Source organism: Fukomys damarensis, unplaced genomic scaffold, assembly GCF_012274545.1.
Source record: "Fukomys damarensis isolate Sample0158 unplaced genomic scaffold, DMR_v1.0_HiC HiC_scaffold_1, whole genome shotgun sequence".
Lineage (NCBI taxonomy): Eukaryota > Metazoa > Chordata > Mammalia > Rodentia > Bathyergidae > Fukomys > Fukomys damarensis.
Window position 1 is genome coordinate 73,135,775 of NW_022900913.1, and position 12,972 is coordinate 73,148,746.

Here is a 12,972-nt window from a genome sequence, read left to right on the forward strand (position 1 = left end):
TGAGGAAGCTTGTTTTTTATTTCTACTTTGCTTTTATCACAAGTGTATTGGATTTGATCAAATACTTTTTCTGCATCAGTATGTATGGTGACATGTTTCTTCTTTAGCCTACTGACATGGTGGATTACAGTGATAGGTTTTCATTTTACAGATATATTTTTAATGTTAAATCACCCTCAAATACCTGGAATCAGTGGTTAAAGGGGAAAACAAGCACTAGACATGGTGGCACAAGCATGTGATCCCAGCATTCGGTAGGCTGAAGCAGAAGGATCACTGCAAGTTTGAGGCTAGCCTGGATTACATAGTGAATTCAAGGCCAACCTGAACTACATAGCAAGATCCTGTCTCAACCCTCCCCCCCAAAAAGGTGGAGAAGAGAATGAAAAACAAAAAATAAATGGATAACGGATCTATAGTGCTAGTTCCTGTTTACTCACATTGGTTTGTATTTTTCCAATTTTTAATCTTAGTTGTGCTGGATATTTAGCTGTTTTGTTTACTAATAGATAAAAAAGCTTTTATTTCTAAAACTTGGCTTAATCACACCCATAATGTGCTAAGCTGGGTTTGGAACTGATCCTGCCACACTGAGAAATCAAAGGATGAGCAGTCAGGGCTCCCAGTACTGGTCACCAAGATGTCAGTCCTCTGGCAGCTCAATCTACAAAGGTTTTCTTCAGCTGCTTTTTGTGATTTCCAGTGGGTTGTGCTGTAATGCTCTGTATAACAGACAGGTCCAACCTTGAAGAAGAGAGACAACCCACATCCTCTGCTTTTATGGGCTTAATGATATGGCCTGGTTTGGTGACTATCTTGGGAGTGGTGAGCTTTTGGAAGGCCCTCTGGGTGTTCCATGAAGACCCTATAGGGGTTTGGATGGTCCTTTCAAATTGCTGATAGTGAGTGAATGGATATGGAAGCACTTGTACCTGATGAGCTGCTGCACAGATGTTGCGCTTCTCACTGATAATCACATTTGGCAAATTCTTGTCTTTTCTTGGAGGACCTTCAGGGGCTTTAATAAGAAACCGATGACCTTTCTTGGCATTGAGCTTCAGGCCCACACCACCCCACTTGCCCCAGCCAGGCAGCTTCAGGTCCACATCATTTGGCTTATTTGCCTCCACAGCCTCCTTCTTCTCCTTCAAAAAATCTCTGATGACATCATCTCCAGCAAAAGCTTCCTTTATCATCTGCTTTAGGTTTCTTTCCTCTTCATCTTCCAATTCCTCTATTGCCGTGGGAAAGGCCAAAGACTTCACAGAAGGAGATTTTGTAGTTAGGAAGTTCTGAAGATCAATCATTTGCTCCTTTTTCTGTTCTTTAGGAGCATCAGTCTGGTTATTTGGGTTTCTTTTCATTTGCTCCCATTTTAACAAAGGTCTGGGAAGCTCCTTATTTTGAAAATACCCTTCTTTGCCCAGATCTTCTAGTTCTTCCAGAATTTGTATTCTTTCTGGCCTCTGAAGCAACAGAAATTCCTCTTCTTCTAGAGCACTTTCCTCTCTCTGGCCCTGGAGAATAGTCCCTGCCTGACTCACTGTTTGCTTCCTGGAGTAATGGTTTTCCTTGTTGAATTTCTGATTCAATGCCCTCAATTTGTATAATATGTCCTGGCTGCTAGAATCTTTTGTTTCTTGGCTGCCCACTGGTTTAGTTTCCTGGTTGAGCTGAAATCTTTTTCCAAAGGATTGTCTTTCCTCAAATTCTTCCAAAAAATTTTCTTCCTCTGCTGCTGATCTTTCATCTTCCTCACTTTTAGAAAACTTCTGGACAACAGGCTCAGGTACTTGTACAGGGAATGTCTGTATTTCATCCTTTTTTGTATTACTGTTACAATTCCTAAGCATCCAAGGATTTGGCCCATCTGCACACATTTGTATTTCATTTACTAAATCAAGGACAAGAGGGTCTTCCTCTTTGGCACCCCTCTCCTCGTCCTCACTCTCTGAGATTACCTGGAGTTTCTCTGTCAGTTCTTTGTTCTTGGCCAATTGTTTTTGCACAGCTTGGCGAGCCTCTAGGTCATATCTGGCCATATTTATCTTTGACCTGACCCATTTCCCACTGTTCTGGTGCTTAAGGCTCATTCGCTCCATCATTCTGGTCTTTTCAGTTTTTTCCAGTTCATCCAATGCAACAGTAGGATTCACTTTGCATAGCTGATCAAAGTCTTTTAAGGTTTTGTTGGCCTTTTTTTTCTTTACAAATCTGTGAAACTTTTTACTTTTGATTTTCTTTTCTCGTTGTGCCTTGGCTTCATAGTAGGACTGCAAAGCCCGGGCTCTCTGAAGCTCTGCTCGGTGCATCTTAGCCTCTTCTAGGCTCATAGCTTTGAAAGAGGCTTTTTCCATCGGATCCAATAAAGGGTCTGTCACTGGCTGCTTGTTTTTATGAAGGAGGTTAAAAACTTCTTGCTCTAGAGGAGTTCTTGCCTTACAGCCACTGAAGACTAGTTCATTGTGAACAAAGGCTGACTGCTCCTTCTCCAAGGGAAACAACAGCTGCTCTGCTTGCCGGTTCTTGAGAACAATAGGATCCCATTTGGAGAGGGTTTGTGATGCTTTGTTGAATGCTACTTCTCTGTAGATCTGTTCAATTTCTTTTTTGTTAAAGGGTAATACCAGAGTCTTTCTGAATTTAACTCTATTCAGTTGCTTTTTCATAGCAGCCAATGAAGATGAAGTTCTACCAGGCTTAAGAAGATCTGAAAGGACCAGCTTTTCTCCTGATCCTTCAGCACTCACATTTAATTCTGATATCTTCAAACAAGCTTCAGTTCTCTCAGCCAATTTCCACCTATTCTTTTCATCAAGAGAAACAATTGCTTCCAGAAGCTTTTGATGCTTTCTTTCTCCATCACTGTCCCTCTCATCTTCACTAGCACTCAAAGGGTAGTTGTTTGGTAAATCCACAAGTTCTTCCTGCTGATTTAAAGGCAAAAGGTCCTGCATAGCCTGGGTCACATTCATTTTGGTAGCCTGCATCAACCCTATTGTTCAAGAGTGGAAGCTAAAAGCTTTTTTATTTTGGAGGAGTCAGATGTTTATTTCATGGATTTTCTCCATTATTTTTCTGTTTTTAATTTCACTGATTTTCACTTTTGATCTTGTATTAGCCCATTTTCTATTCCTGTAACAGAACATTTGAGAATGAGTAATTGTAAAGAAAAGGGGTTCATTTTGGCTCACAGTTCTACCCCAATGTCTGTTCAGCTTTTGGTGAGGGCCATATTCTGTTACGTGCATGGAAAAGTAGTAAGCGAAGTGGATACAAGCAGAAAAGAGAATAATAAGAGGAAAGGACTTGACCCACTTTATAATACACCATTCTTCAAAGAAATATAATGATACACTCCTAAGGGTAGACACTGAGAAGCTCTTTAAAGGCCCCGCCACCACGTAACACAGTTACATTGAGAACCATAACTGAACATAAGTTTTGGTGAGAACAAAGACTGGAACCATTGCATAAGTTTGGTATTTTCTTTGTCGAGTTAATTTGAGTGTATTTTGTTCTTATATTTCTTAAATTTATTGGGGTAGTAACTTAAAGAATTAATTTCAGACCTTTCCTTTGTTTCTAACATCAGTATTTAGAACTATAAATTTCTTCTCAACACTGTGTTGTTTTAGCTACTTCTCCCATATTTTAATATGCTACACTGATATTTTCTATTATTTTATATATACTTTAAAATTTTTCTTTGAGCTGGGCATAGTGGTGCATGTCTAAACTAACAGCACCCAGGAGGCAGTTTAGGATTGCTGCTTTAGAAGCCAGCCTGCAAACATAGTGAGCTCAGAGCCAGCCTGAGGTACATAGCAAGAGCCTGTCCTCAAAAATATTTCCTTTAAAACTATTTTTTATTCACAGGTTAGATATATGTTCTTTCAATGTTTTCTGTTGTCTTTTTTATTACAGTGGTATCTCAGTTCACAAACTTAAATTCATTCCATTATTTTGGCAGCAAACCGAATTGTTCAAGAATAGAACCATTCATGAACTGAGGTATTACAATGAGCCTTATGGGGAAATTTGATTTGGTTCTCAACAAGAATGGTGGACAAATTGTGTTCATGAATCAAGGTACCACTGTATTGGTTTTAAGTTTTATTCCTTTATGATCAGAGAAAATAATCCAAAAAATGTCCACCATTTAAAATCTGATGAAGCTTACAACCCAGTATATAGTCACTTGTAGTATATTCTTCCTTGGTACTTTAAAAATATATTGTTGTTTGGTATAGAATCTCAATCTCAATGAGATCTTGGCTGATTGTATTGTTCAGTTCTATATTCTTTGTTTAGTGGTTCTATCTGTTGTTGTGAGTAGAGTATGGATGTTCCCAACTATTATTATTGAATTGTCTATTTCACCTTTTATTACTATCAAGTGTTTACTTCATATATTTTGAAGACCTGCTGTTCAATGTGTACATATTTAGGACTATGTCATCTTCTTGGTGGAATGATACTTTTATCATTATGCAATGTCTTCCTTTCCAATAATGCTCTGAAACGTATTTATGTTATTAATTTAGCCACTCCTTTTAATATTTGCATTGCATGTAATTTCCCATTCCTTTAATTTTAAACTTTTTTTTTGTTTGGTTGGTTTTTTTGTTTTTTGGTTGTGTCCCAGTCACTTTCTTCATCTCTGAGACACAATATCTGACACTCACAACTTAGAGGAAGGTTTTTGGCTCACAGTTACAGTCCATGATCAGCTGGCACTAAGACAGGAATGGCACGGCAGAGGGGCATTGTGGAGGAAAGTTGCGCACATCATGGCAGCCAGAAAACAGAGAAGTGATAAACCTGGGAGGGAGAGATACCCTGCCAGGTCACGAACCAAGTGATCCTTCTCTTCTGATAAGACCCCACCTCCTTACAGCAAGTCAGGTATACCATAGGATAAGCCCTGCCTCTGAGCACATGAGGCCCTTGGGGTACATTTTTTTTATTCGTATATTTGCAGTACATGCAGTTTACAATCATTTTGGGGAGTGGGTACATGTACCTAATAAAGCTTCTTTATAAAGTATCTTCTCCCCCTTCCTTCTCTTCTAAATCCACCATTCCATCAATTTCTTTCTTGTTCTTATTCATCTTAGCTCATGTTTATTAGACATAATGTTTATATTTATTGAGGTAGATGGCCCATCTTTATTCTACTTATTTCCTTTTTTTCCCCTTTCCCCTCTCCTCTCACCCACATTCTCTTGGATCCCTCCTCCTTTACAAGAGATCTATCCCAGTGTCTCCTTCTATCCATCCTTTATTGTGCTCTTTGTACTTCACCTTACCCAAATGAGAAATATAAAGCATTTAAGCTTGTGTGTCTGACTTATTTCACTCAACACTGTATTTTCTAGGTACATTCATTTTCCTACAATGTCTCAAATTTGTCCTTCATTATAGCTGAGTAGTATTCCATTAGGTATCACTTTTTAAAAATCCAATCAAGTCTTTTTTTTTTCTTCTTCTTTTGTGTATCAGGGATCGAACTCGGGCCCTTGTGCTTGCAAGGCAGTCATTGAGCTAAATTCCCGGCCCTCCAATCAACTCTTAATGGGTATACAGGCTGCTTCCAGGATTTAGCTATTATGAATTATGCTGCTATAAACATTGGTATACATGTATTGTTATAGTATGATGTCTTTATCTCTTTGGGAAAATATCTAGAGGGAGATAGCTGGGTCATATCGAATTTCTAATTTTAGTTCTCTGAGGAATTTCCATAGTGGTTGTACTCACTTACATTCTGGGGGACATCCCTGATATAACTTTATGTTATCCAAGTGGCCTCAAGCAATTATCTTCTAGCCTCAAGCAATTCTCCTTCTTCATTCTCCTGAGTTCTGGGACTACACCTGTGCACAGTTGTATCTTGGTGATGTGAAGTAAGCTTGCTGTTTTTTTTTTTTTCCCCAGTACTGAGAATCAAACTTAGGACCTTGCGCTTGCCAGGCAGGCATGGCATTATTGAGCTACATTCCCAGCCCTTGAAGTAAGCTTCTTATAAACAGCATAGAGTTGGACCATTTTATCTACCTACCAGACCAATTATTTAAATACAGGCTGACCGAAAGTTGCAGATTTTTAAATCAATTTTTATAACATAATAGGAAATATAAAAATGACAAGTAGGAGTTTTCAACTGGTTGAAATTACATCTGCCTGAGTGACTCCTGGAATAGTCAGTACATAAAAAAAAGTGTTGCCCAAGAGATGCTTGGGATAAACAATTAAGTGGTTAAAAATCCACTCTAAATAGGGCTGGGGATTTAGCTCAGCAGCACTGTGCCTGCCTTGCAAGCACAAGGTCCTGAGTGTGATCCCTGGTACCCCCGCAAAAAAAATCCACTCTAAAAAGTAAAAGAGAGCTAGGGATTTAGCTCAGTGGTTCCATCACCTGCCTCACAAGCGTTTGATCCCCGGTACCAAAAATGAAAACAACAACAACAACAAAAAGCAAAAGCACTGGAGATATTGCTCAGTACAAAGACCTTGGGTTCATTTCTCAGTACAACCCCCTCAATCCATTCTACCAATTGTTTATCTTTTAATTGCTACGTTTAGACTGTTTACATTTAAGATAATTATTAGTAAGGGCACAAATATGTCATTTTTATAATTTTTAATCTAAAAATTTCATTAGGATAGTCATTTATTCCTTTTTTAAAAAATTTATCTGGTGCATGCCTGTAATCCCAATACTTGAGAGGGTGAGGCAGGAGGATCACTGTGAGTTCAAGACAAGCCTGGGCCACATAGTGAGTTCCAGGTCAGCCTCAACCACATAGTGAGACCCTGTCTCAACCAAAAAAGAAACAACAACAAAAAACAAACAATTTTTTAAATCTGTTTTTTTTGAAACAGTCTCACTTTGTAGTGTAGGCTTGCCTTGAGCTCACTATGTAGTCCAGGCTGGCCAGTACACACAGGGATCCTCCTGTCTAACCCTCCCACTGAGTGCTGTAATTACAGGTATGCACCACCACAACTGGGATTTACTTCTCCTTTAATCCATTCTGATGATGTCTTTTCTGAAATTTCTAGACTTCTGTCATCATTTCTTTATATTTCTCATTAACCTTTCTTTATTCTTTAAGAACATGTTTGCTAGTAACAAATTCTATTAGTTATTCATCTGTGCTTCAATTTTTTTCTTTTATAAAATTTAAACACCTCCTTTGGCTGTCACTGTTTCAGATCAGAAATTACCTAGAAGATGTGGTTTTTCTATAAGATGGAATACTACTCAGCCATAAAGAATGAGAAATTAGATTCATTCATAGGAAAATGGATACATATTGAAGATATACTCCTAAGTGAAATAAATCACACATGTAAATACTGAATAGTTTCTCTGGTGTGAAAAACTGAAATAGTACATAGGATCCTAATGAGATAACAACAATGTGTAATAGGAAGAAAAGGACTAAATGTGTAGGGAAAGTGGGAAGGGTAGAGGAATGGTAATAAGGGAAAAGAAAAAAAATATGAGAAAATAAAAAAAAGGAAATCACGTGTTTGTAAATGGGGAAGGGAGGAGGGGGTGAAGGGAGGGCAGGGACAAGGGGAAAAATGAGAATCAAGACCTATCATGTAAAGGTACAAGATCCCAATAATGAATGTAACTGTACCGTATACCTAAAGTATACCAATAAACTCAATGAGGGGGGAAAAAAAAAAAGAAAAAAAAAAAAGAGAAAGTACCTAGTCTTCTAATTTATATTACCCTATGTGTCTTCTCTGCTTTCAAGATTTTTTAATAATTAGCCTTCAGAAATTTAACTGATATGCCTCAGTGTGGATTCCTTTGGGTTTATTTCCTCAGTTTCTTGAATATATATGTATGCTTACACTTTCAGGATTTTGTTTTTTATTTGTTTTTGCCTAATTTGGGGGATTTTAAGCCATTATTTCTTCAAATATTTTTCAGTTCCACTCTCTTCTCTTCTTTCAGGAACTACAGTGTAAGTTTTTTAGTTACTGCCATCTCCATAGATCCCTGAAACATGGTTTCTAAATCAACCTTCTAAAAGTGCCCCAAGTTGATGACCAAGCCTTCAACACAGTGCCTTTGGGACACATTTACCATCCAAATCATAACAGGCTTTTACACTTTTCAGCTCCAGAATATACTTTTAGCTCCTCTTTAATAATTTATCTTTATTGATACTATTTGATCATACCTGTACATCATTCTCTTGCTTTGCTCTCATTTTTTTTTTTTCTGGTTGCCTTCAGAACTCTTTTTTTTTTTTTTTTGGTTTTTTTGAGACAAGGTCTCACTATGTAGTTGAGACTGACCTGGAACTCACTTATGTAGCTCAGGCTGGTCTCACAGCGATCCTCTTGCCTCAGCCTCCTGAGTGCTGGGATTACAGGTATGCGCCACCTCACCCGGGCCTGCCTTCAACTCTTAAGCATATTTAAGTTAGTCAACTTAATATCTAATTTAATAAATCCAATGTTTCTCAGAGGTGCTTTTTTATCATTCTTTTCAGTGGGCCATGTATTCTGTTTTTCATGTCATTCAATTTTTGTTGATACCAGGTATTTTTAATATTACAATGCAATCTCTTTAAGAATGAGTTGTCCCATTAATCTAGTGTTTGCTGTTTCTTGTTGAGGTCAGCAGTTACCAATTAAGTTACTTTGTCAAACTATAGTAAGCCCCTGACTTACTAACATTCAAGTTGTGAACTTTCATAGATGTATTGTGTAAGACTTACTTTTCAGCTTACAAACAATTGTCAGAAGAGAACTCATTCATAAGTTGAGGACTTACTATATAGTTTGCAAAGATTATACAGTATGTCCCTGATTTATGAACATTCAAGTTGAGAACTTTCACAGGTGTACTGTATAAGACTAACTGTTGGCTTACAAATGAATCCAACTTACAAACAATTCTCCCAGAACAGAACTTGTGCATAAGTCAGGGACTTACTGTATTTTTCATTGTATGTGGTCAATGAACTTTCAGATCTTTTTTTTTTTTTTTGGTAGGTACAGTGGTATCTCCGTTCATGAACTTAATTTGTTCTACAATTCTGGTTTTGAATCAAACTGACCACAAACCAATTAAAATTTCCCCAACGTTCAATGTCAATAAGGTTAATCTGATCTGACACCTACAAATGTAGTCATGAGCCAATTTTAGTTAGGAACCAAATCAAATTTTCCCATAAAGTTCAATGTAAATAAGGTTAATCCATTCTGAACCATTTGTATTTTTTTAACCACAAAAATATAAACAAGGTCTGGAGATTTAGCTTAGCAGAACCACACCTGCCTTGTAAGTGCAAGGTCCTGAGTTTGACAGTCAGTATGGGAATGGGGGTATATGAAACAAAGTATAGTACAGTATGAAGAGCGAGAACACTAACCTTGCTTGAGACAATTTCTGAAGCAGAGGACAGGAAGGTGTGGTGTAGAGGGGATTATTATTTGGAGGAAGTGTACTCTTCCGTAAGGCTATCGGGGCGTTCTCCTTCGGAGGTTTCCTCTCGTCTCTTATCTATATATTTGTCTAATGACACTTGTCTTGTCCTGTGCTACATAACCCTTTGGAAATGAAAGAGCACATAATCATTCATCAGATTCAACACTCTGTTTGTTACATTTACATTGGGATGGTGCTTCTAAAACAATCCTGGCACACTTCCAGTTTTCCATAATGGATTTTATCACATTACTGCTAATTTTCTTCCTGCCTTCTTTCTCAGTGGAATGTTCCTCAACAAGTACCTTCTGCTGCTCACTCTGCCCTGGCAGTACCTTTTCCTCTGGTGTGATACAGGTTCTGCTTGGCATCTTCTTCCAGAAGATCCCTGTTTCACCCCAGTTGAACACCTGTTGAGCAACATATCCTTCAGCCTGATTCATGAGTTCCATGATTTCTTTTCTTGTCAGAACTGGAAGCCTCACCATGTCTTAGCACACTGTAAATGCTACTTCTCTTATGGAATTTATCAAACCACCCCCTACTGACTTTAAATTCATCACCTGTTTTACATGCACAAGAGTTTTCTTGTAGTAAATCACTGCAGTTTCTTCGCTTTTTCACAGGTCATAGGTTAATTAACACTATTACCTCCAGTGTTTTTCATTCAACCATACTAACAAAAATTTTTCCATCTTTCCACCATTTGTAACCTCTGCTTGGTTAATGTTGTTACTCCTTTTGCCACATCAGCTTCTTTGATTGCATTTTTATTTTTCACAATAGTCAAGATTGTCAACTTGCCATCTTGTACTGAGAGGCCAGATCAGTCACATGAATACCACGCTCATAGTTCTCTACAATTTCCTTCTTGAATTCAATGATTATTTTCTTCAGAATCTTCTTTTTACCATTCTTGTTCTGCACATCTTGTCACCTTCATTATTGTTCTACACTTTCTTTTTACACCATACTCACTCTGCACTTTCTTTGGAGCCATAGTTGACTGAACACTGTACAGTACTGTTTGTACTGAAAAGCAAACACAAAAGCTTCACAGCAAGTGTACACAGGCCTATCTGCTTTAGCCAAATATTTTACTTGAGACATTTTCAGTTTTTCAGTGTAGTCAAGGATAAACTCCAAAAGCATGAATTGCTATTAATGTATATAGAATCCTCTTCTAAGCCTCATTCTGCTCTGCCCTCTCTTAATATATAAGCCTGACACAGGCAAGTCATATTTATGGACTATAAACTTGAATCTCTTCTAGATGCCATAAGTATGATGTTAACAATGAGAAGCAGATAAAGAAAGGCTTTCAAACCTTGAGGCTGCATTTCAGAAATAGTTACAGATAGAGATACAAGCTATTAAGCCTTTTCCCAAAAGAACATGAGCAGAATAAAAATCCATCTCTGGGTGGATGAAAGAAAAATAAGATAGAGGGTTTTATTTTTTTGACAGAGTATTTGGTATAATAAAGGGCAAACTGAACTCCGAAATTGTCCAAGTCTTTGACATTATGAGCCACCAAATGTATCATTTATATCACCTTATTAGATTCATTTTTATTGCTACCACGAGTCATAATAAAATAATGATAATTAGTGAGTTCCATTCTGTATTACATACTATGCCATCACTTAAGACAGACAGCATTTCATCTTTAAAACAATCCAATGAGAAGGCACTAATTGCTCCATCTTGCAGAAGAGGACACCAAGTTTCAGTGGTTAGGAACTTGGAACCAAATTCAAGACTAGGAGTGATGCAGTCAGGATTTTAACACAGGTTTGTTTAATCTGAAGCCCAAATTCTTAAACTCCATACAATACTGCTGTTGGCTGTGGACTTCCACTTTTAGGGTTGTGAGCAAACCTAGTGTCCTCTTGGGTTCTGGGCATGCATCTAGCCAAGAGCACGTATATCATACTCAAAATTTCCCTGGGTAATTCTTCAAGCCTTTTTTTCTTTCAAGAATCTTCCTCTTAGCCTTATCTTCTCCAGATATTTGGAGTTGTCTACTGTTTGACATACACTGCTCCTTGCCCTAGCCAGCTATAGGTAGCATTACCTTAAATGCTTTGGACAGACTCATCCTAGGAAACACTGCAGCCCAAAAGGGGAAAAATAAGGGCAAGCCTCCATGCTGGTCTCTCAAGGAACTTTCAGACAAGTCAACACACTGAACTACAGTTTTAAAGAGCAAAGTCTATTTTCCTACTGACAACTACTAGCTGCACCAGCAAAGCAGGCTGCTGTCACTATGGTCTCCACAGGTGGGAGTGAGGATGGGAGATTGGCAAATACAAATTCTACAAAGCTTACCAAAATTCTTCATTAAGTACTCTCCTGCCTGTGTTTTATTAGATTCCACAATGCCAAAGAAGGTGATTCTGCTTTTGCCCATCCCCACCCCTGGTACCTAGGACACAACTTGAGACCTTGTGCTTGCAAAGAAGGCAGTGGAACCTCAGAGCTAAATCCCCGGCCCATTTTTTTGCCATCTTAATGGCTGATTTAATGGAAGGACCGATTACTGAAGTCCTCAGTCCACTCATTCCCTTAATGCCACACCCCACCAACCTTGATGTATTGGTACTCAAGTCCTTTTAATATCAATAATGATATATTATAATTTTCTTCACTTAAGATATTCCTAATTGCTTATATAACTTGATGCTAGTACAATGGTACCTCAGTTCATGAACCTAATTCTTTCCACAATTCTGGTTGTAAACTGAACTGGATGAGAACCAAATCAAATTTCCCAATAAGGTCAACACTGAAACTAACCACTGAATTTGATTAGGTTCTCATCCAACTCAGATGGAAACCTGAGTTGTGGAAAGAATTAAGTTCATGAACCGAGGTATCACTGTATTTTATATTTGGCTGCTGTTCTACATGAAGTTCTATTTTCTGCACTACCATTGGCATATAAGAAAGTTGATGTTACAAAAATTACTAAGAGATGTTTATTATATATTGTTTAGTGCAAAAAGTTACAAGCTATTATGATCTTGGTTTTTGGACCTAATGATCCTATTTTTATAAAGATATCAGAGAGGTTGTCCATGATATTTAACCTTGATTGTCTGTGGGAAGTCAGAATATATGAAACGTGTTCATTTGCATTGTATCTACAATTTGCATATATCTCTCTTGATTTGTGGTCAACTGTTCACAATTGCTCATCATTTACCCACTGTCTTAGTTTGGCAGAACATTAGTCAGGCTTCTATCCTGAACACTGGCCCCTGAACTCTGGCGTTTTACCAAGTCTGAGCAAGCAGTCACCTACAGAATGGCTGCCGTTAGGGGGATATATTTCTTGTTAGACTAATTCTGCCAGGCTGCTTGTTCACCTCCCAGCTTGCTTTCCAGTTCCTCCCCAAAGTTCTATTTTATTCCTCCTTATAAAAGGAACTCTTTGGGGCCAAGGATTTAGCTCAGTGGTTCCGCCACCTGCCTCCAAGCACTAGGACCTGAGTTCGATCCGTTAC

At 38.0% G+C, this 12,972-nt stretch overlaps 1 protein-coding gene across 2 annotated transcripts in view; it reads right to left on the minus strand.

Annotated features, from left to right (window-relative positions):
• Window positions 1-347: 347 nt before the first annotated feature.
• The window catches only part of LOC104863004 (U3 small nucleolar RNA-associated protein 14 homolog A), a 13,343-nt gene continuing 718 nt past the window's right edge, over window positions 348-12,972 (minus strand). The window contains exons 2-3 of one of the 2 annotated variants that reach the window (XM_010625254.2): window positions 9,408-9,585; window positions 348-3,135 (exon numbers count right to left, since the gene is read on the minus strand). In XM_010625254.2, coding sequence (XP_010623556.1) covers window positions 660-2,990 — 2,331 coding nt within the window. In that variant the 5' untranslated portion in view covers window positions 2,991-3,135; window positions 9,408-9,585 and the 3' untranslated portion in view covers window positions 348-659. The remainder of the gene's footprint in view (window positions 3,136-9,407; window positions 9,586-12,972) is intronic. The other variant, XM_010625255.2, reaches the window with a different exon arrangement.